The sequence below is a fragment of the Gobius niger genome (assembly GCF_951799975.1).
Source record: "Gobius niger genome assembly, chromosome: 3".
NCBI classification, from domain to species: Eukaryota; Metazoa; Chordata; class Actinopteri; order Gobiiformes; family Gobiidae; genus Gobius; species Gobius niger.
Genome location: NC_136854.1, coordinates 4,293,166 through 4,316,920, shown reverse-complemented (window position 1 = coordinate 4,316,920; position 23,755 = coordinate 4,293,166). Strand labels below are relative to the sequence as shown.

General features: G+C 39.2%; 2 protein-coding genes across 3 annotated transcripts; one reads left to right on the top strand and one right to left on the bottom strand.

Annotated features, from left to right (window-relative positions):
* Positions 1-1,647: 1,647 nt before the first annotated feature.
* Positions 1,648-11,923, top strand: psen2 (presenilin 2). Of its 2 annotated transcripts, none has more exons than XM_079554088.1 (11): positions 1,648-1,740; positions 1,810-1,941; positions 3,567-3,763; positions 4,399-4,540; positions 6,484-6,551; positions 6,613-6,833; positions 6,915-7,013; positions 7,941-7,997; positions 9,034-9,126; positions 10,322-10,437; positions 11,518-11,923. In XM_079554088.1, exons 1-11 carry the CDS (start codon positions 1,690-1,692, stop codon positions 11,671-11,673), a joined length of 1,332 nt encoding a protein of 443 aa, XP_079410214.1. In that variant the 5' UTR covers positions 1,648-1,689; the 3' UTR covers positions 11,674-11,923. The 2 variants fall into 2 exon arrangements, with proteins under 2 accessions (XP_079410214.1, XP_079410213.1); XM_079554087.1 differs by having other exon boundaries at positions 4,399-4,570.
* Positions 11,924-13,951: 2,028 nt separating this feature from the next.
* On the bottom strand, positions 13,952-18,235 carry dpy30 (dpy-30 histone methyltransferase complex regulatory subunit). The gene is made up of 4 exons (XM_079554126.1): positions 18,183-18,235; positions 16,483-16,523; positions 16,234-16,415; positions 13,952-14,103 (listed from the first exon to the last, which is right to left on the bottom strand). Exons 1-4 carry the CDS (start codon positions 18,190-18,192, stop codon positions 14,031-14,033), a joined length of 306 nt encoding a protein of 101 aa, XP_079410252.1. The 5' UTR covers positions 18,193-18,235; the 3' UTR covers positions 13,952-14,030.
* Positions 18,236-23,755: the final 5,520 nt, after the last annotated feature.

The following is a 23,755-nucleotide window of genomic DNA, read 5'->3' as shown; positions in this document are numbered from 1 at the left end:
CAGCTCAGGTTCGAGGACACTTTTATTGTGTCATGGACCCAGCAGAGATCAGGATGTTGTTTGTGCTAAATAATCTGGTGTTAGAGATGTTGTTTATGGTTCATGACTGTCTCTAAATGTCTTCAGTATGTAGTGCAGCTCTACTTCCCCTACAGAGAATCAAACACCTTCAGACCCTGAGCTCTACAAACATGTTCCTGTCTGTGATCCTTTAAGGCCGGGCGATGTTGGCAACAATGAATTTCTCAATATGTGTGGGGACTTTGTGCGAGGATGAAGCGACAGTTTTGTAAACTGTCAGAAATATGTCAAATGTAAAATTTCTACATTTTCTCTATTTTTTTCTCAAATTTTCCAATTATTTTCCCTTTTTTTATTTTCCCTTATGTTGCCCCTATTTTCCCCAATTTGTTCCCCTTTTCTTTCCCAATTTTACCCCCCATTTTCTTTAATTTTCCCCAATTTATTCCCTATTTTCTCTACATATTTTCCCAATTTTCTCCCATTTATTCCCCATTTCTTTCCCTATTTTCCCCAATTTCTTCCCTATTTCCCCTCAATTTTGTTCCCATTTCTCTTCCCATATTTTCCAAATTTTCCCTCTGTTTTCTCTATTTTTTCCCCAATTTTCTCCCCATCACTCTCTCCATATTTTCCCAATTTTCTCCCATTTATTCCCCTTTTCTTTCCCAATTTTCTCCCAACCCCCCCCCCCATTTTCCCCAATTTCTTCCCTATTTCCCCTCAATTTTGTCCCAATTTCTCTTCCCATATTTTCCAAATTTTCCCTCTGTTTTCTTTATTTTCTCCCCAATTTTTCCCCCATCACTCCCTCCATATTTTCCCAATTTTCTCCCATTTATTCCCCTTTTCTTTCCCTATTTCCCCCAAATTTTCTCCCAATATCCCCCCCATTTTCCCCAATTTCTTCCCTATTTTCCCCCAATTTTCTCCCCATTTCTCTTCGCATATTTTCCCAATTTTCTCTCTGTTTTCTCAATTTCCCCCCCAATTTTCTCCCCATATTTTCCTATTTCCGCCAAATTTTCCCCCCATATTTCCCCCCAATTTTTTCCCTATTTCCCCTCAATTTTGTCCCCATTTCTCTTCCCATATTTTCCAAATTTTCCCTCTGTTTTCTCTATTTTTCTCCAATTTTCTCCCATCACTCTCTCCATATTTTCCCAATTTTCTCCCATTTATTCCCCTTTTCTTTTCCTATTTCCCCCAAATCCCCCCCCCCCCCATTTTCCCCAATTTCTTCCCTATTTTCCCCCAATTTTCTCCCCATTTCTCTTCCCATATTTTCCAAATTTTCTCTCTGTTTTCTCAATTTCCCCCCCAATTTTCTCCCCATATTTTCCTATTTCCACCAAATTTTCTCCCAATTTTTTCTCCCTATTTCCCCCAATTTCTTCCATATTCACCCCTTATTTTTTCGCCATTTCTCTCCCCATATTTTCCCAATTTTCCTCCTATGTTTTCTCTATTTTTTTTTCCCATTTTCTCACCATTTTTTCTCCTGATATTTCCCCAATTTGATCCACATTTTCCCCCTTTTTCATTCTACAGTTCTTGACACTGGAGATTTAACCCGGTGCTGTTTGGATATCCGTCCCATTTGTCTGAGAAGTTCATGTATTGTGCAGCAGGGGGCGACAGAGGACAGCGCGGCTCATCGTTCGGTGTATGGCAGAAACAGAAGAACCCGGAGCAGATCAGGCCCCTCTCATTGTGCTGGTACTGGACCGTTTCCACAGGTGATCTTCACCCTGGGCGCGGCCGCTGAACGTTTTCCTCTTTTCCCAGGAGACCATGAACGCGTCGGACAGTGAGGACGACTGTTACAACGAGAGGACAGCGCTAGTGCCGTCGGAAAACCCCACAGTGCCTTCGTACAGCCCCGACTTAGACAACCACCATGAGTCTCCATCCAGACGGGTGAGGACTTTACTCAGCGCGGGTTTAGTCCCAGGTTTTCTGTGTTTCGCCCAAGTTTTTCCCCGAAAAAACATTAGCTGTTGCTAATAAGCTAGCTTTGTTTTGCTAACACACCATAGTAGCTTTACGGACTTGGTTAAAACCTCTTAACTCCCACCTGAACGGATCCCATTTTCTCCAGTTTGGCTTTACCCTAATCAAAAAGCAATGTAAACGCAACCAAAAAGTGACAAAAATTCAACAAAAATGTGACAAAAATTCAACAAAAATATGACAAAAACTCAACCAAAAAGTGACAAAAATGCAACAAAAAAAGTGAAAAAAATCAGCAAAAATGTGACAAAACTTCAACAAAAATGTGACAAAAATTCAACAAAAAAATGACAAAAATTTAACAAAAAAGTGAAAAAATCAGCAAAAAATTTACAAAAAATCAACAAAAATGTGACAAAAACTCAACCAAAAAATGACAAAAATGCAACAAAAATGTGACAAAAATTCTACAAAAATGTGACAAAAATTCAACAAAAAGACAAAAATTTAACAAAAAAGTGAAAAAATCAGCAAAAAATTTACAAAAAATCAACAAAAATGTGACAAAAACTCAACCAAAAAATGACAAAAATGCAACAAAAATGTGATAAAAATTCAACAAAAATGTGACAAAAATTCAACGAAATTGTGACAAAAATTCAACAAAAATGTGGCAAAAATTCAACCAAAAAGTGACAAAAATGTGATAAAAATTCGACAAAAATGTGACAAAAATTCAACAAAAATGTGACAAAAATTCAACAAAAATGTGACAAAAATTAAACCAAAAAGTGACAAAAATTCAACAAAAATGTGACAAAAATTAAACCAAAAAGTGACAAAAATTCAACAACAAAAAATGACAAAAATTCAACAAAAATGTGACAAAAATTCAACCAAAAAGTGACAAAAATGTGACAAAAATTCAACGAAATTGTGACAAAAATTCAACAAAAATGTGACAAAAATTCAACAACAAAAAATGACAAAAATGTGACAAAAATTCAACAAAAATGTGACAAAAATTAAACCAAAAAGTGACAAAAATGTGACAAAAATTAAACCAAAAAGTGACAAAAATTCAACAACAAAAAATGACAAAAATTAAACCAAAAAGTGACAAAAATTCAACAAAAATGTGACAAAAACTCAACCAAAAAGTGACAAAAATTCAAAATAATTGACAAAAATTAAACCAAAAAGTGACAAAAATTAAACAAAAATGTGACAAAAACTCAACCAAAAAGTGACAAAAATTCAAAATAATTGACAAAAATTAAACCAAAAATGTGACAGAAAAATCAACAAAAATGTGACAAAAAATCAACAAAAAAATGACAAAAATGTGACAAAAATTCAGCAAAAAGTGACCAAAAAAAACATAAAAAAGGTGACTCAACACAGCAACAACGTGAGGAAATAGATCAGTTTTGTGGGTCTTAGCTTTCAAATGAGGTGTTACACAGGCCTGTATAATGGCCAAAGAGGACAAAATGCATTTGGTTCAGGCGGGTGGTAAGAGGTTAGATATTTCAAAATGGCGCTCCAGTGTGTTAAGTTAAGCGGTCGTTTCCTGTGCCGTCGGTTCCCAGGGCGTGTCCAGGAGGGCGGGGCCAGACTCCGCCTCCTCATTGGACGGGGAGCAGGAAGCGGACGAGGAGGAGCTGACGCTGAAATACGGCGCCAAACACGTCATCATGCTGTTCATCCCCGTCACGCTCTGCATGGTCGTCGTGGTCGCCACCATCAAGTCCGTGAGCTTCTACACCGAGAAGACGGACCAGCAGCTGTGAGTCCAAAACGCTACAGTCGAGTTCTCAAAGAGGCGTCACAGCCGAGTGTTAATGAGGGGAAAATTAGGACAAAATGGGGGAGGGGCGGAAAAAATAAAATAAAAACGGGGAAGACTTTTATTTTGAAAATGTTGGTGGGAAAAGTGAATAAATGAAGGGAAAAAAAGGAAAAATAGGGTGAAATTCGTTTTGTTTTTTGTTTTTTTAGTAAAAGGTGGAAAATATTTACAAAACAAAAACGGGGAAAACATTTTTTTTATTTTTAAAAAGATTTGGTGGGAAAAGTGGGGACAAAATGTTAAAAAATAAAGGGTGAATAAATGAGAAAAGAACATGGGGACAAATTTAAAGAAAAAATAATGGGGAAAACACTTTTGTTTTGGTGGAAAAAAATTGGGAAATTGGGTGTGGTGGAAATAGTAAGTCCCCTATAGAGGAAAAGGGAAGGGAAAAATGTGTAAATAAATGAGAAAATAAATCAGGAAAATAGAGGGCGAAACTGTGGAAAACCTTTTCTTTTCATGTTTTGGTGGAATATTGAGATGTTAGAGGATATTTTGTATAACTGAGATCATGTGTCATAAACATGATGGAGACGTTACACTGTATAAAACCCGTGTCTGTGTGTCAGGATCTACACGCCGTTCACAGAGAACACGTCGTCCGTCGGCCGCCGCCTCCTCAACTCTGTGTTAAACACCATCATCATGATCAGCGTCATCGTCGTCATGACCATCTTCCTCGTGGTGCTCTACAAGTACAGGTGCTACAAGGTAACGCTCTACAAGTACAGGTGCTACAAGGTAACACTCTATAAGTACAGGTGCTACAAGGTAACGCTCTACAAGTACAGGTGCTACCATTTGACACAGGAAATGACTCATATTTATCGTCGCAGTAATAAAGTTTGTCCACAAGAGGTCAGTGTGGAGACAGAATGAAGCGGCTCTGAGGCTTTGAATCTTTACGTTTTGCCAGGAAAGACTTGAAGTGTCACAAAGCTTCACTCAACCTTCACTACCTTTATCCCTCTCTTAACCGCCGTGCATTTTCTCCAGTTCAGCTTTACCCAAATCCATAAGGTCACAGCTAGGGCTGGGTACCGTTGTTTTTTCCGATACCACTACTTTGACGATACCTGCTTTTCGGTACCGGTGCCTTAACGGTACTTTTTTCGATCCCTCTGTTATATGAATTGAGTTCAAATAATGTGCATAGGAAAAGTATCGTTCAGGAGGAAGTCCAAACACGGCACATCAGAAAACAGGAGCAGCAGCGTCACCTGGAACTTCATGTTTGAGCAGAATTCCCACTAAAGCCGTGATAAAAAGAGAGAAAGGACATTATTCCCTCCTGAGCCGCAGGAACAGACCAGATCCACATCAGGACCGTTTACTGAAGATAAACTTTTCTAAACTCACTGAGCTGTTCGACAGTGAAAGCTCCTCACACGTCACAGATCTGTTACATAGTGAGAGCGCTCACTCTGTCACTGACAATGCACCATAACTGTTCCAAACATGGCTGATGCAGAGTGAGGGCTCACCTTTTCCACAAACAATCTTTGATCCCAAATGCTCCGGTGCAGCTGGAGTTTAAACAACAGCAGTAACTTCAGGCTCTGCGGCTAAAGCTAAAGCTAAAGGTAAAGCCCATGTGTTTCTCTTTGTCTAAGAGTCTAGTTTCTTATTCAGTCCAGGTTTAGTCCTGACTTTTAACCAGTTTACTGTAAGTCCTGGTTTAGTCCTGGTTTAGTCCTGGCTCAGACCACGGCTCTGCCATCTCTGATAATGACTGAAGTGTGAGTAAGTTATAGCTTTGCTTCACTTCTGCATTTGCGCTGAAGCTGCTCATGAGTTCAGGCTTTTTAGACTCACTGTGGATCATTAATTGACGTTTGGAGAGAAAAAGCACAGAAAATTAGCACAGAAAAAAAAAGGTTTTTCGATACCGCCCCCTACTGGAGCTTTTCGGTCGGTACCCAGTAGGTACTGTTAAATGGTACCCAGCCCTACTCACAGCCTGCAGGCCAGTGTAACGCCTCATTTGAAAGCTCATTTAAATCTTAAATAGATTTAGATCTTTTTCCTCACATTTTTTGTCACTTTACAGTTATTCTTTGGTAGATATTTTTGTCTAATTTTTGTTGCTAGTTTTTCCAAGAGGCTTTTAGATTTGGGTAAAAACGAATTGGACAAAATGCACTCGGTTGAAGGGGGTGGTAAGAGTTAAATTCTTGTTAACCTCTTAACTCCCGCCTGAACCGAGAGGATCTTTTTCCTCACGTCATCACATGTTTTTTCCATCATTTTTTTGTTGGGTATTCAACTCATTTTTTTAAAACTTTTTGTCACAATTTTGTCATTTTTTGTCAAATTTTTATCACATTTTTGTCACATTTTTGTAATTTTTTGTCACATTTTTACGGACATTTTTTGTCAATTACTTGTGACATTTTTGCCACTTTTTCATCCATTTTTTGTCACTTTTTTGTCAATGTTTTCGTCACTTTTTTTGTCCCATTTCCATCATTGTTTTCGTCTCAGCTTTTTTCCTGAAGCTTTTGGATTGGGGTAAAGCCAAACTGGAGAAAATGTGCTCGGTTCAGGTGGGAGTTAAGGGGTTAAGGGCGGACATTTTAGGATCCAGTCGGCCAAAGTGTCTGCTCAGAAGGTCAGAATCGTTTAGTGTCTGATCTCTGTCCGTCTCTCCTCAGTTCATCCACGGCTGGCTGATCCTGTCCTCCCTGATGCTGCTCTTCTGGTTCAGCTTCATGTATCTGGGGTGAGTCCACGGTCCACAAACACACTCACTCACCTTCCCTAACGCGGCGCTGTCCCGGCAGAGAGGTGTTTAAGACCTACAACGTGGCCATGGACTACCCCACGGTGGCGGTGATCATCTGGAACTTCGGCGCCGTGGGGATGGTGTGCATCCACTGGAAGGGCCCCCTGTGTCTGCAGCAGGCCTACCTCATCCTGGTCAGCGCGCTCATGGCCCTGGTCTTCATCAAGTACCTGCCCCCGTGGTCGGCCTGGGTCATCCTGGGCGCCATCTCCATCTACGGTACGCCGCTTCAGGCCCGGTTCAGGCCCGGTTTAGGTCGTGGAAGGTCCTAACGTGCTGTTGTTGTTGTTGCGTCTCCAGACCTGGTGGCGGTGCTGTCTCCCAAAGGGCCTCTGAGGATGCTGGTGGAGACGGCGCAGGAGAGGAACGAGCCCATCTTCCCCGCGCTCATTTACTCCTGTGAGTACTTTTACTCTTACTTTTACTACACCTGTTACTCTCATGACTGCTCACTGTGACTCCTCCTCCTGTGACTCCTCCTCCTCCTGTGACTCCTCCTCCTCCTGTGACTCCTCCTCCTCCTGTGACTCCTCCTCCTCCTGTGACTCCTCCTCCTCCTGTGACTCCTCCTCCTCCTGTGACTCCTCCTCCTCCTGTGACTCCTCCTCCTCCTGTAACTCCTCCTCCTGTGACTCCTCCTCCTCTTGTGACTCCTCCTCCTCCTGTGACTCCTCCTCCTCCTGTAACTCCTCCTCTTCCTGTGACTCCTCCTCCTCCTGTGACCCCTCCTCCTCCTGTAACTCCTCCTCTTCCTGTGACTCCTCCTCCTCCTGTGACTCCTCCTCCTGTGACTCCTCCTCCTCCTGTGACTCCTCCTCCTCCTGTGACTCCTCCTCCTGTGACTCCTCCTCCTGTGACTCCTCCTCCTCCTGTAACTCCTCCTCCTGTGACTCCTCCTCCTCCTGTGACTCCTCCTCCTGTGACTCCTCCTCCTCCTGTAACTCCTCCTCCTGTGACTCCTCCTCCTGTGACTCCTCCTCCTGTGACTCCTCCTCCTCCTGTGACTCCTCCTCCTGTGACTCCTCCTCCTGTGACTCCTCCTCCTCCTGTAACTCCTCCTCCTGTGACTCCTCCTCCTCCTGTGACTCCTCCTCCTGTGACTCCTCCTCCTCCTGTAACTCCTCCTCCTGTGACTCCTCCTCCTGTGACTCCTCCTCCTGTGACTCCTCCTCCTCCTGTAACTCCTCCTCCTGTGACTCCTCCTCCTGTGACTCCTCCTCCTGTGACTCCTCCTCCTCCTGTAACTCCTCCTCCTGTGACTCCTCCTCCTGTGACTCCTCCTCCTGTGACTCCTCCTCCTCCTGTAACTCCTCCTCCTGTGCACAGCGGCGATGATGTGGACCGTGGGCATGGCCAGTCCAGACGAGCACAGACCGGACACAGGTGAGAGTCGGGTTTATATTTATTATATATTAAAAAATGTTGGTTCTACTGGTATTGATGAAATATTAAGTATCGACAGCAGCAGGAGAAAGATCTTCTATCTTTAGATCCAAGTTTTGATTCTTGGTTCAGGTACAACATTAAAGGAAATAAAGGATTTTCCCCATTTTTCAAAAGAATTAGCCCAATGCTTGCCTTATTTTTGACAATTTTTTCCTTATTTTCCTCTCGTTTTTGCCCAATTTTTATTTATTTATTTTCCAATTTTTTTTCACTTTTTTGCCCAATTTTCCCCCATATACAGTATTTAATTTTTTCCTCCCCCATTTTAAATTTTTTTTCCTCCTTTTTTGCCAATAATCGTTGCGAATAATCTTATCTCTTTAGGTCCAAGTTTTGATGCTGTTGGTTCAGGGACGGCATTAAAGGAAGTGACTCAAGAAAAAAAATTCTCCATTGTTGCTCCATTTTTTTACACAATATTTCCTTATTTTTGCCACAATTTTCCTAAATTTTTCCCCCTTTTTTGCCCAATGTTTGCCCCATTTTACCAAGCTTTTTACGCAATATTTTCTTTTTTTGCCCCTATTTTTCCCCATGTTTTTTTTTTTGCCCCATTTTTTTCAATTACTTTCCCTATTTTTTAATGTATTTTGCCCAATATTTACCAATTTATTCCCTATTTTTGCCACAATAATACATTTTTTCCCCCCATTTTATTTTATTTTTTTCCAATGTTTGCCGCATTTTACCAATTTTTTTCTCCCTTTTTTCACATAATTGTTCCTTATTTTTCCTGCAATATCTCTGAATTTTACCCAATTTTTCCACACATTTCTTGACATTGTAGATGAACCCGATATTGTACATTTGCTGATCTTCGGCACATTATTATTCTGTTTTCAAATATTTTAGTATCGGTATGGCTCTGGTATCGGTATCGGAAATCGGAAAGTATCGTTAAAGTACCCATGTGCCGTACCCAGCGCGACCTCAGGGGCGTGACAGATGCAGAAGAATAACTGTTTGTTTTCAGATGAGGAGGCGGAGGCGGAGCACAGAGACAGGGGGGCGGAGCCTGAGAGGCGCCCGTCCCGAGGGATAACGGAGGACGAACTGGAGGAGGACCGTGAGTCTGTTTATTACGATCGGTTAACCCTTTAACTCCCACCTGAACCGAGCACATTTTCTCCAGTTTGGCTTTACCCCAATCCAAAAGCTTCTGGAAAAAAGCTGTGAAAATAGCAACAAAACTGAGACGAAAACAATGATGGAAATGTGACAAAAAAGTGAGAAAAAAATGACACAAATTGATAAAAATTTGACCAAAAAATGACAAAAATGTGACAAAGAAATGACAAAAAATTGACGAATGTGATAAAAATTTGATGAAAAAAATGACAAAAATGTGACAAAAAACGACAAAAATGTGATAAAGAAATTACAAAACTTTGACAAAAATTTGATTAAAAATTAACAAAAAAATGTGACAAAAATGTGATAAAAATTTGACCAAAAAATCACAAAATGTGACAAAGAAATGACAAAAAATTGATAAAAAATTAACGAAATATGACAAAAATTTGACAAAAAATAACAAAAATGTGACAAAGAAATGACAAAAATGTGATAAAAATGTGATAAAAATGTGATAAAAATGTGATAAAAATGTGACAAAAAACAACAAAAACGTGATAAAGAAATTACAAAACTTTGACAAAAATTTAAAAAAAAATGACAAAAATGTGACAAAAATGTGACAAAAAACAACAAAAATTAACAAAAAAATGACAAAAATGTGACAAAAAATAACAAAAATGTGACAAAGATTTGACAAAAAACAACAAAAACGTGATAAAGAAATTACAAAAGTTTGACAAAAATTTGATTAAAAATTAACAAAAATGTGACAAAAAACAACAAAAATTAACAAAAAAATGACAAATGTGACAAAAATGTGATAAAAAATGACAAAAATGTGACAAAATGTGACAAAAAATGACAAAAATGTGATAAAAATGTGACAAAAAAACGACAAAAATGTGACAAAGAAATGACAAAAATTTGACAAAAATATGATAAAAATATGACAAAAATTTGATAAAGATTTGACAAAAAAATGACAAAAAATTTATAAAAAAAATGACCAAAAATGTGACAAAAAAAATTACAAAAAGTTGAATACCCAACAAAAAATTGATGGAAAAAAAATCTGATGAAGTGAGGAAAAAGATCCTCTCGGTTCAGGCGGGAGTTAAGAGGTCAAATAGTGAATATGAATATGAGTCCATGGGTTCAGGATTTGCCCTCGTGTGTCATTGCAGGGGGGGTGAAGCTGGGTCTGGGAGACTTCATCTTTTACTCTGTGCTCGTGGGCAAAGCGGCCGCCACTGGGGGAGACTGGAACACCACCATCGCCTGCTTCGTGGCCATTCTCATCGTGAGTTTAACGTTTCACAAACAGGTTTAGTCTGGGTGTGTTTAACAGAGGTGGGAGACTTCGACTCGACCAAAGCTCTAAAAAGACTTGCTGTTTGTGACTTGGACTTGAGGCCGATGACTCTCAACGACTCGCTGTGACTTTATACTTTTATTTATTGAGTGAAACTGTTGAAAGATCAGGATTCATTGGGTAAAAGCGGAGCATCTCTGTTTACATTATGGTAATCAGCCACATGCGTTTTTGTTTTTTTGGGAGGAGAGGTGGAGATTTATGGACAGGAAAACTTTCTAAACAATGACTGAAGCTCCAGCGCAGACGGAACCTCCAGAACCACCATGCGTAATTAATGACAGAAATCTTGGGGGCTTTTCAGTGTGTTAAAGGGGGGGGTATTATGCTAAATGGACTTTTTCAAGCTTTACATCATGTTATTATGTCATTCCCTCATTAAAAACATGCCTGAAGTGTTGCCTTGGCACATTCACGTATTTCTGAGTAATCTGTAAAAACTCTGATGGCGGCCATTTTAGGGATAGGTTTGCCTGAGTCCTCCTAGGAACGCCCCCACCTCCTGGAGACGCCTCCGAGCTTTCGTCACCAGCCGAGTAACCAACCACTGCTCCTCAGCAGAACCCCCTCCCCACTGATGCCACAGACAGCGTGTGGAGGGGGCGTGTCGGAAAGGCTCAGAGGTTCTTAAAGAGACAGAGGCCTATTTCAAGACATTCACTACAGCCATTTTGAGAGAGACATTTTATACAAGGCAGTTATTCTAATTTACTGCATTTACAGACCAACAGAAGGTTTGGTCATCATTGTAGTGTGATATAGACTGGTGCTATGTGATTGAAAAAAGCAGAATACCCCCTCTTTAATATGGAGAAAAGAGGAACATTCACTTTATCCCTCAGAGACAGACACTTTTAAGAAAGTCTCTTGGCATCGGTTAATATTGGATATCGGCAGATATTCAAACCTCCAGTATCGAAGGGAAAAAACTGGATCGCTGCATCTCTAATCTCGTAGATGTTCTCCTCAGGTTTCTCCTCCTGAGTGACCTCCTCCTCTCTCCCTCAGGGCCTGTGTCTGACTCTGCTGCTGTTGGCCATCTTCAAGAAGGCTCTGCCCGCGCTGCCCATCTCCATCGCCTTCGGACTCGTCTTCTACTTCTCCACAGACTTCCTCGTCCAGCCCTTCATGGACAACCTGGCCAATCACCAGTTCTACATATGAGCCACAGATACACCTGGCAACAAGCCCCGCCCACAGACACACCTGAGAACAAGCCCCGCCCGACACTACTGACAGAAAACAGCCGTGAAGAGAGAAGGAAGCGCCGTTACAGATCCTGTATTTGCAAATGAGACTTTTCCACCACATTCTAATGTTGTTCCTCATGAAAAACAGACGGATTACTTCAGTGTGTAAAGTAGAAAGTACAAATACGTTTCATTAAGTGTTAGGACCAACAACTTTGCAGCTTCAAAAACATACGGCTGAATGTATTTTTGGGTGGATGAATAACTTGTACAGTAAAAATAGTTGAATTATGGCATTAATTTTCAAACGTTATTGATTTAATGGCTTTTAAAGTGATAGTCTTGTAAAGTCCCTCCTTCCCTGAATCAGAGTCTAGTCTCCTCCCGCGTCGACCAATGAGTGGAGCTTTTCCTGTGAACCAGCCTGTCAGGTCCAATCAGGAGGGAGGGGGAGGAGGAGCTTGATTATTCTCATTTTGCAAACAAAGAAGGGCTTTCTTAGTGAGGATTACCACTTTAATGCCCCTGGGAAACCCTGTTCTTACTGAGATAAAACCTCCTCAATGAACAGACAGTCAAGTATTTACACCAAGGCCGGGGCGGCGGTTACTTACTAGTTTAGGTTCTACTGATGTCAAAAAAAGTTAAAGTATCGAAAGCAGGTACAGAGAATAATCGTATCTCTTTAGGTCCAAGTTTTCATGCTGTTGGTCCAGGGACGGCAATTTCCCCAGTTTTTATTTATTTTTTTCCCCATTGTTGCTCCATTTTTTTACACAATATTTCCTTATTTTTGCCACAATTTTCCTAAATTTCCCCCCCTTTTTTGCCCAATGTTTGCCCCATTTTACCAAGCTTTTTACGCAATATTTTCTTATTTTTGCCCCTATTTTCCCCCATGTTTTTTTTGCCCCATTTTTTTCAATTACTTTACCTATTTTTAAATGTATTTCGCCCAATATTTACCAATTTTTTTCCTTATTTTTGCCACAATAATACATTTTTTCCCCCCCATTTTATTTTATTCCAATGTTTGCCCCATTTTACCAATTTTTGCTGCAATTTTTGCTGCAATTTCTCTGAATTTTACCCAGTTTTTCCACACATTTCTTGACATTGTAGATGAACCCGATATTGTACATTTGCTGGTCCAAGTTTTTCAATTTTTCCCCCCTATTTTTTTTTTGCCCAATTTTTTCAATTATTTTCCCTATTTTTTAAATGTATTTTGCCCAATATTTACCCATTTTTTTCCCTATATTTGCCACAATAATACATTTTTTCCCCCATTTTATTTTATTTTTTTCCAATGTTTGCCCCATTTTAATACTAATTTTTTTACCCTATTTTTGCTACAACTTTTCAATTACTTTCCCTATTTTGAAAATGAATTTTGCCCAATATTTACCAATCTTTTCCCTATTAATTTTTTCCATTTTATTTTTTTCCAATGTTTGCCCCATTTTACCAATTTTTATACTCATTTTCTTTTACAACTTTTTCAATTACTTTCCCTACTTTTTAAAAGTATTTTGCCCCATATTTACCATTTTTTCCTCCCTATTTTTGCCACAATAATTCAATTTTTCCCCCATTTTTTTTCAATCACTTTCCCTACTTTTTAAATGTATTTTGCCCAATATTTACCTTTTTTTTTTACCCTATTTTTGCCACAATAAATGTTTTCCCCCATTTTATTTTTTTCAAATATTTGCTCCATTTTACCAATTTTTATAGTCATTTTCTTTAACAACTTTTTCAATTACTTTCCCTATTTTTGAAAATGAATTTTGCCACAATAATTCAATTTTTCCCCCTATTTTATTTTTTGCCCAATGTTTGCCCCAATCTTTACTCAATATTTTCCCCATGGTGCCCAGCCCTGTTCATGAGGAACATTGTGACATAAAGAAAGCTCTAAAGTCTAATTTTCGAACTTCTCCACATCGACTTTTCTTCTGTTGAAACCAAATGTTTCTTTCTCAAACCTTCTTTATTGACACTGTTTTATTTACAGACGGATAATGTCCGCACTTCGCTGCTGATCATGAAACGCATTAAATAAAATGAAAGCTCTTTTATCTTCTATATTATTTTGTTTTGTATAGAGTTTATTCTTCCGAGGCCAAACCAAACGGAAGCTCCATCTGTAGAAAGTTTTGTCGTCAGTGATTTGTGCAATAAATAAACAAACCTGTTTTTAAAAGTGAAACCGTCGTGTTGTTTGTGAAGAATTGAAACGTACGAGGAGCTGCAGACAATGAGGAACTACTTTATTGTACAGAAAGTAAAAAAAATCATAAAAACTAAAAACGGGACTAAAGCAGGAGTTCAGTTTCTGTCTTCAAACTGGGATTTATTCTTCAGCAGAAACGTGGCCAGGTACTCGATGGGGTTTGGAGGTCTGGAAAGACAGAGGAAAGCACGTTACAGCAGCTCGCCCATGGTAACAGTGGTAACTATGGTAACGGTCAACACGCTGAAGTTATGGTTAATATCTCTAACTGATGGACCTATTCACATGAAACAAAAACTGTCATGAAGTCCAGCGTCTTCTCCCTCAGCACAAATGAACTCAGGTCACATGACTGTCTCTTAAAGGCGTTCAGAAGTGGAGACGATAATGTGAATCCAGTCACTTCCAAATAATGATCAGGTAAAAAAGTACTTTCCATAGCTGTTTCTGACGCTCTAGAGCAGGGGTCGGCAACGTCAGGCCCGGGGGCCAAATCCGGCCCTCCAGCACAGAACCTTTGGCCCTCAAGACGATTTTGAGAAACATTATTATACAAATCAGAAGTACTTTAATCGTTTTAGAGTTTAATCTTAACCTCTTACCACCCGCCTAAACCGAATGCATTCTGTCCTCTTTGGCCATTATATAGGCCTGTGTAACACCTCATTTGAAAGCTAAGACCCACAAAACTGATCTTTTTCCTCGTGTTGTTGCTGTGTTGTGTCACCTTTTGTATGTTTTTATTTCACTTTTGTGACATTTTTGTTGAGTGTGGCTATTTTGGTGCTTTTTGATTAGGGTAAAGCCAAACTGGAGAAAATAGGATCCGTTCAGGTGGGAGTTAAGAGGTTAAATGAGGCGTTACACCTATAGGCTGTGAGCTCCAGTTGAGAAGCTTTTAGATTTCGGTAAAGCTGAACCGGAGAAGATGTGCTTGTTTAAGGCAGGGGGTGAAGTACTGTAAAAATGTGAGAAACTCTGTCAATTACTTAAAACTTTCCAAACCGGAAACACCAAATTAGGGCATAAATTATGCACAGCACTGGCTATTGTAGAAAATTGTGCTTTACTTTTGGCTAAAATTGTTAGGTTCGGCCCTTGGTCTTTTTACAATAAAGAAAATCGGCTCCACCAAGCAAACCTGCGACCCCTGCTCTAGAAGGTCGTGGATCAGGATATTTCCTGTTCTTTATCACAGACCTGCATAAACCTGCACCAACACTAAACAGGATTTATTTAGACTTTTACTATTAAGTAAGACTAACGTTACTTTGAAATGTATTTCACTCAAGTACAGGTAAAAAGTAGTGAGCCAAATATTTACTCAAGTAAGAGTCAAAAAGTACTTGGAGAAAATGTTACTTTAGTAGCAGTAGTAGTATTGAGTAACTGAGTAAAAGTTTAACTGTTGTTTTAGATTTACATTAATGATGAAAAACAAAACATGAACTAATAGGAAAATATTAAAATGTTTGAAGAAAATCTTAATGAAGAATTAAATAAGAAAAGAAATATATATTTTATATGGTTCAAAATTAAAATAATTACTTTTTATTGTTTACTCAAGTAAGAAACATAATCTTCACTCAAGTAGAAGTAAAAAGTACTGTATGAAATAACTACTAGCAAAAGTACAGTAACTTCAGTGAGCTTCAGTGAGCTTCAGATAGCTTCAGATAGCTTCAGTTAGCTTCAGAGAGCTTCAGATAGCTTCAGTTAGCTTCAGATAGCTTCAGTTAGCTTCAGTTAGCTTCAGATAGCTTCAGGTAGCTTCAGTGAGCTTCAGTGAGCTTCAGAGAGCTTCAGAGAGCTTCAGTTAGCTTCAGATAGCTTCAGTGAGCTTCAGTGAGCTTCAGATAGCTTGAGTTAGCTTGAGTTAGCTTCAGATAGCACATTTAGCCAATCAGAGGCTGATTTCCAAACACAGAGCTTTAATGGCATTTCCCATCGAGCTTCAGCCTCACTGAAGGACTAATCTGAAACACCTGATAAAAACTGACTTTCTCACACTTAACTCACTCTAGTGGATTTATCACGATATTTAAGACCTGCATTTGTAAAATCATTATTTTTTGGGGCAATTTAAGTGAAAACTCAGCTCGTCAGTGAGGTAGACTTTCCATTCCTTTTTTGAAAGCACACCTTTTTGTATTTGTAGCATGAAAACACAGTAAATGGTCATTAAAAACATTAAACTTGCTGCTTCCTGGAGAAACTTTGCTAAATCTAGAACCCGCTGTATTTCTCCGACCACAGCTCAGACTCTGAACCCCCACAGGAGACCAGGAGCACCGTCACCTCTCTTTGGCGAGCACCGACAGCCCCTGCAGGAGGATGGGCACCACCGTCTGGTCCAGGTAGGCTCGAGTGGGCAGCGCCTGCAGGTCCACCTTCTGCTTCTTCTCCCCAGACTTCTCCCCGTCCACGGCCCGGGCCAGGCTGTCCGTGAGGCCGAAGTCTGCGTGGGGGTTCTCCGAGACCTGGGGGCCACAGGAGGCTCCACATCAGCCCTTAAGGATCCACTAAAGTAAATAAATAAAAACTCACTGCGGTGTGCGTCTCCATGGGCTGCTCCGAGTCTGCGTGGTCTGGAACAACAAACATTCAGTCAAATGAGAAAAGGGTTTTCAGTTCATTCAGTCCAAACCGATTGTTATTAACGCTACAGATGAGCTCAAAGTGGGAATTTTGTGACTAAAACGGAATTAACCTCATAACTCCCGCCTGAACCGAGAGGATCTTTTTCCTCACGTCATCAGATTTTTTTCCCCATCATTTTTTTGTTGGGTATTCAACTCATTTTTGTAACTTTTTTGTCATTTTTTGTCACATTTTTGTAATTTTTTGTCAATTTTTTGTAATTTTTTGGTCAAATTTTTATCATATTTTTTGTCAATTTTTTGTCATTTTTTGTCAATTTTTTATCACATTTTTGTCATTTTGTGGTCACATTTTTGTCAGTTTTTTGTCAATTTTTTATCACATTTTTGTCATTTTTTGTCACATTTTTTGTAAAAAAAAAATATATCATTTTTTTTGTCAATTTTTGTTCACATTGTCGTCATTTTATATCACATTGTTGTCATTTTATATCACATTGTCGTCATTTTTTGGTCACATTTTTGTCATTTTTTTATCACATTTTTGTCAATTTTTTGTCAAATTTTTATCAAATTTTTGTCATTTTTTGTCACATTTTTGTCATTTTTTTGTACAATTTTTATCACATTTTTGTCATTTTTTTTGTCACATTTTTGTCATTTTTTGGTCACATTTTTGTCAATTTTTTATCACATTGTCGTCACATTTTAGTCAATTTTTTGTCAATTTTTTATCACATTGTCGTCAATTTTTGTCACAAATGTCATTTTTTTTGTCAATTTTTTATCACATTGTCGTCACATTTTTGTCAGTTTTTTGTCAATTTTTTATCACATTTTTGTCATTTTTTGTCACATTTTTTGTAAATTTTGTATAATTTTTTGGTCACATTTTTGTCATTTTTTTGTACAATTTTTTATCACATTTTTGTCATTTTTTTTGTCACATTTTTATCATTTTTTGTCATATTTTTGTCATTTTTTGGTCACATTTTTGTCAATTTTTTATCACATTGTCGTCACATTTTAGTCAATTTTTTGTAAATTTTTTATCACATTTTTGTCATTTTTTCATCAATTTCTTGTGACATTTTTCGCCACTTTTTGGTCACATTTCCATAATTGTTTTCGTCTCAGTTGTGTTGCTATTTTCCAGAAGCTTTTGGACTGGGGTAAAGCCAAACTGGAGAAAATGTGCTCGGTTCAGGTGGGAGTTAAGGGATTAAAACACGTGTCATGCATCAGCTTTGACAGTTTTCTGAGGGAAACACCGGTCACAGGTGAGAATGTGTCAAACTAAAGCGGTTTCCACAGATACCGGTTCATTCTGAGCGGATTCACGACAGGACGAGTCTTCACAAACAGATATAAGAACCTGGCGGGGGGTCAGCGCGGACAGAGGGTCAAAGAGAAGCTCAGGGTTGGTTTATTGAAGTAAATGTTCGTTTGTGGCTGAAATCCGCGGTAACGGCGCCGAGTCCGCGGTGACTCGTTTCTGGATAATTCTACACAAACTTCAGGGGCAAAACTGAAACCTTTCACTGGTTTGAAGTTTACGAAGTGATTAAAATCTGTCTGTGACATTAAAGCTCTGAGTAGGCTGCAAAAAGGGATGAAATTAGCGCAGAAACTGAACAATGGACTCACCGTCCGCCATCTTTGTTGTGGATGCTTACGTAAGACGCCGGGGTCACGTCACTTCCGCATTTGTCGAACAGCGGCAGCGTTGCCTGCTGGATACTAACAGAACTGCAGTCAAAACCAATAAAAGAAATGTATACAATTATAAATATGTTTGAGTACAAATAAAAATAAAACTTTTAGATAATAAATGTTTATGAATTAAAGTTAAACTAAATTACAGGCAGCAACCTTCCTCTCTCTTGGTACAGCTGCATTTTTTGCCTTATTCTGCGAACTCCATTTGAGGTTTCTGTTCCACATTGTTTTGCTGGAGGCTTTTGTGCATCTGTGTCGTGTTTTGGTCGGGTTCGGTGGATTTTCTTACTGCAGAGAGTTCATAAAGGTCCTGAAGAAATCAGCTCTTTTAAAGGAAACCTTTCAGCTAAAGACATTTTAAAAACCTGCACGTTTCTTCTTCTGAAACACTGAAGAGGCACCAAGAGCCCCCACACCTGCAGCACAGTGGAGGCACCACAGGAGGAGCTACAGGAAACAAGAAAGGGACAAACAAGGAGGTATCTGGGCAAGACTCACAGCTAAGCCACACATGCCTTCTATTGTTTTGGCTAATGGACGTTCACTGGAGATTAAAACAGATTAGCTGCTAAACTGTTCCCAGAAGATGGTGAAAGACTGTTGCGGAGCTGAGGGAGCTGCACAGGTGGGGCTGACCAGTGCAGGACACCACGCTTTGAAACAGGGACAAACCCAGGAGGCGCTGCACCGTTTCAGAAGAGACTGAAGGCAGCCAGCAGGGTGTCCTCTGGATGCTCCGGTTTCCTCTTCCTCCAAACACATGCTGCTACAGCGGCGCAGTCGCAGCGGCTCAGGACTAACACCTGAACACAATTCCGTTATACGGCTGTACAATGACAAATAAAGCACTTACTTTCAATTTTAAAGCCACATGGCATAAGATTTCACCCAATAAATAGGATAAAATACAAGCATTTATTTCATTACACATGTGACTAAAGGCAGCAAAAAATGTGGTTAGGTCCTCGCCGACGGTGGCGCAGGTGGTAGTTGGTGGTATTTATGTTTTGTCCCTACCCGGACAGATTAGAGTGTGACTCGCACCTGCAGAAATGTGTCTGCCGTATGTTAGAGGCAACTGTTGAGTAGGGTAATGCTCAACCGTCAAAAAAAAAAGTAAGAGGTTGAGTAAGATAAATATGGTTATGTTCTGAAAATAAGGTAAAGTTAATGTTTACATTGTTCAGTAACTAAGGATGCAATATTAACACTGAAAAAGAAAAAAGAAAAAAAAAGTTATGTACTGTGAAAGAAACCTAAGGTTATATTTGTTTGCACTAAATATGCTTAGTTAAGTAGCACTCACTTAAAATGCATACTATTTTGATTTTTGTGTAGTAGCAACCACAAGTGAAATGTTTCTGTTTTCTATTTTCTAAAGAATACTTTCTTTTTAAAAGAAAAGGGATGTAGCAATAGGAATTGCTTATTTATGTTTTGTTCCTACCCGGACAGATTAGAGTGTGACTTCTGCAGTAATGCTCAACCGTCCAGTTTGTATAGTCATTGAAGGACAGAACAAGCTGAAACAGCTTCACCCTGTTTGCCTCCAGTGTCTGTGTACACTGATGCATGAATGAGAGAGTGACTGGGTGACTGGCTCCTCCCTGTAAAGTGCTTTGGGCCTGATAATGGCGCTTTATAAGTTGAGTCCATTTACCATTCTTTGTTTACCCCCCGCGAAAAGAGACATTTGGGTTGAGCTGCTCATTAGGAACAGTTTTTGTATTGGCAACAGGAGAATCTAAAATGTTACGCAGTGTGTCTTTAACGAAACCCTAGAGCCACACTGAGTGTAACGTAGCTTTAAATCTCTAGACTTCCCAAGGACGAGTTCATAGGAACATTTAACAACTTTCAGGGTCAGTTTTAGGCTCACTGTCACAGAAATGGTACAAAACTAGTCTGCAAGTTTATGAAATTGATAGAAATACTTTATAATCAGATGCTGTATGCTGAGGAAGTAAAAATCCCTTTGAAAATCTCCATTGACTTTTAGGGAAAAAGTGGTCGATGTTTCAGCTTTTTACTTTGACTTTTTAACATTAATGACTGTATTGTGTCCAAATAAACAATGTCATTCAGAAAACATGGGCCTTAGTTTTGAAGGCTCACACAGAGAAACGTGACAAACGGAGGCGAGATGAGATGAAGCAGGTTTTTATTGTTCGGTGACGTGATCGGGACAGATTTCACTGACTGTACATCCACCGGAGACGACGAACAGACACAGCCTCACCGCTTCAGAGGGTCATTTATTTACAACAGCAAAGTCACGCCGCGCCGCCATCGACTCCAAACATCAGTGAGAGGATCAGGAACCAGCAGCCCACGCACTCATCAGACTCTACAACTCTTTAAACTACCTTTGGACAATCTGAGCACTGAAAATGAGCAGATGAAGCCGTTTAAGGGGAGACACTGCAGGGAAAACGTTTTCATTTTTCAGATTTGAGCCCGGTTTTGTATAAACTTCCACTTGGACACAAATAAAATACTTAATTTTAACAGTAAGGTGGTTAATTGTTAATTGAGTCATCATTTCTCCATATATTTATTTGGCAGGGAACGGTTTTGGCTAACTTCCTGTTTGCCAGTGTCGGGTAAAGACGACTTCCTGTCCGCATTTTACCATGAACTAAAATTTAATTAAAGATCTAAAAAACAAAAAAGACTTAAATAACGTCAAGCTGAGTGTGTTTCATAGAAATTATTTACCACTATTTACCATTTGTTAGCGTTGAATTAGCGTTAGCCTTTAGCGTCAAGGCTAAAACTCTTACAGTTATAAACACAGACGTCTCTTCTGGTAAGGTATTTACATCCAGAGGAAAGTTTTTTTTTTGATAATCCATCAGCTGCTTGTTTTCGGCCACAAACTGCTTAGATTCTTATTTATTTCAACAAGACACGGCTAACTCTCCAAAAACAGGGAAAAGTCGTCACCTGAGGAAGTTAGCATCATGTCGCAACATTCCAAAATCCATCTGAGCAAATCTTTGTAACTCATATGTCACAAAATAAAACCACACATTTAAACCTGACTCTGTCCATTATTTACATTTCGTCGCCCTCAATATAACGCTTTTGTTGTTGTTCTTTTTACGCATAAAGTTCCTTATTTAAATTCAAAAACCTAAAACGACTTGCAATACATTTTTTCCTCAAATTAATATCCGTAATCTACAGTGTTTTCCCTATCCACCTGCAGCGTTTCACCTCGTGACATCACCAAGTGGAGCCTTAACGACAGACTTTCTCCTGTAGGAAATGCGTCCCTTACAAAACCTATTGTTATTACCGTGGAATCTTTGAAGGTCTAAAAAAGCTGAAGAGAGTTTGTGAGTTGGGAGGAGCTGCTGGTTTGGACCTCATTTCCTTCTCAGAATCTGACAAAAACAAAGTGAAAACCCGGCACAGGCTGCAGGTCTCCGGCTGTAGACACAAATCATAACTTAAAACGATAACTTCATAATAAATAATCAGGGAAACGACACAGGAGGAGGGGTTTTCAGCAGTGGTTATACAGAACAGAAGTAGTTTGTTTTAAGCTAATCATTATTTGAAAGGACGTAAAAAACAAAAAAGCTGCAATTTCCCAGCTAACTTTGTAGTTTTAATGCCCAATTATATACATATTTATTGCCATTTAATCATTTCGAGTCATTCAGTTCTAAAGATTTGCAAGTATCAGATTAAGCAGCGCAATGAAGTGACATTTTGTAACGTAAGTAGTAAATTCAACAAATTTGCCATCTTTTGAGCATTTTTTTCTATAGAACTGACTCAAAATGTATATAAAAATTCAGTTTAGATCATACATTCTTATATTTTTGATAAATTATGATGTAAAGGACAAAGCAACGTCGTTATTTTGTGATATTTAGATTCACTGCCAGCTCAAATCCACGTCAACGCTCTGTAATGACATTTTAAGACCTACATTTTGGCACAAGTCATTCTTTTCCACATTTGCAGACGCCCAACATTGTCCCGTATAACCACGGCTGATAAATATTTTTTTGTCAATAAATAAATAAATAAACAAATAAATACGTTTTTGCCTACAGCGTTCATAGTTCAGCGAATGCCTCTTTCTCTCCAATAAAACTCGTGTAAACATTAAAATCCCCACCGACACTAAACACTCCATTGAGACGCTCTCCCTTAAATATCGTTTCGTCATATTCACGTTCGCGTTTCCAGACCGATCCAGATGAGATGGACTTTTGTACATTTGAAGGCCACGTCTATACAGGTATTACGGTTCTGAGGGAAACAAGACATTCTCGACTGTGCAAAACTAAGTGGGGAAGACCTAAACTCAAGTAACTATCAGTAATCAGATTAATTTTTGATAAAAGAGTAATCAAAGAAGTAAATAGATTACTTTTAGAAGCAGCAGTCAGTAGTTGGATTGCCTTTATGGAGTAATCCCAACAACACTGTTACCTTACATGTGTTTTTGCCGGTAATACAAATGGTCTACAAATGTCGTAAAAAGGCAGTTTGACAGGACATCCTTTTTAATAAAAGGCTAATTGCTCCTGTTTCTGGCTCTAATTTATGAGTTTTTTGTAGAATTATAATATTCTATCTGCATAGACACTTTTTTGCACTACTTGGACATCCTAAGAGGATTGCAAACAAAGTGGGGGAGAGTGGACAACCTTGCTTAGTCCCATAACAAGTTGTGCAAACGTTTTGACTCCAGTCCAGTTGACAATTTAGGAAATGTTGGACTCAAACCAGCTCAATCAAAGACCAAACCATCATTTCAAGTCCTTAATATTGCGGTTCAAATACCTGTATAGACTTGGCCTTGTTTTGGAAATGCAATACATCAAAAGCAACAGACTCACGGCAAAGTAATTTCCACTCAAAACTTCAAAATAAAAAGTTCAAGTTCATTTTTTCAGGCAGATCGTCTTAAAGAAAAGCTCTGCTCTTCTGCATCCACCGCGTGTTCCCGTCAGGGTCCGTAATATGAACAACAACGTCCCAAAAGAAAAGAGAAATCCACTGCCCCTTTAATACTGGCTTTAAGGTAGTTCGGGTGAGAAGATCTGCCTTCACTGGTCCGTTAGGAAGCATTCGTGGGATCACCATTTTTAGGGAGGAAAAAACCCACGGGGAATTTTTAAAAAAGAAGTCAAAGCTGCAGATTTTGTCCACATTCATGCAGCGAAAAGTCCCAATTTCAAATAACTAATGATACAAAAAAAAATCCAGGGAGAAGTGCATAAGCAAGGCGACTAGGACTACGCGGAGTTGGCCTCAGTTTGAACATGGATGAAAAGTCACAGCGCTGATGAAAAGAACAAAAACCAACAGGAAGAGGGTTTTTTATAGGGGCGCATTACACCAAGACATACGGTAACAAGGTTCTCTAAAGTTTCCCCTTCCTTCAATGTCTCCGGATCTGACAAAAATACAAGCGAGAGGCATTTTTTTTCTATCTTTAGTAGATGCAATTTTTAGTTAAACTTGAGCTAATAATG

Bases quoted from the DNA above. Each gene is read 5' to 3' on its own strand.
- psen2 (XM_079554087.1), top strand. From the start codon at position 1,690: ATGGCAGAAACAGAAGAACCCGGAGCAGATCAGGCCCCTCTCATTGTG. The intron at 6,834-6,914 runs GTACGCCGCTTC...TTGCGTCTCCAG, and splicing joins GGGCGCCATCTCCATCTACG to ACCTGGTGGCGGTGCTGTCT. The intron at 9,127-10,321 runs GTGAGTCTGTTT...GTGTCATTGCAG, and splicing joins GGACGAACTGGAGGAGGACC to GGGGGGTGAAGCTGGGTCTG.
- dpy30 (XM_079554126.1), bottom strand. The intron at 16,416-16,482 runs GTGAGTTTTTAT...TGTGGCCCCCAG, and splicing joins CCATGGAGACGCACACCGCA to GTCTCGGAGAACCCCCACGC. The intron at 14,104-16,233 runs GTGACGGTGCTC...CTGTCTTTCCAG, and splicing joins TCGGTGCTCGCCAAAGAGAG to ACCTCCAAACCCCATCGAGT.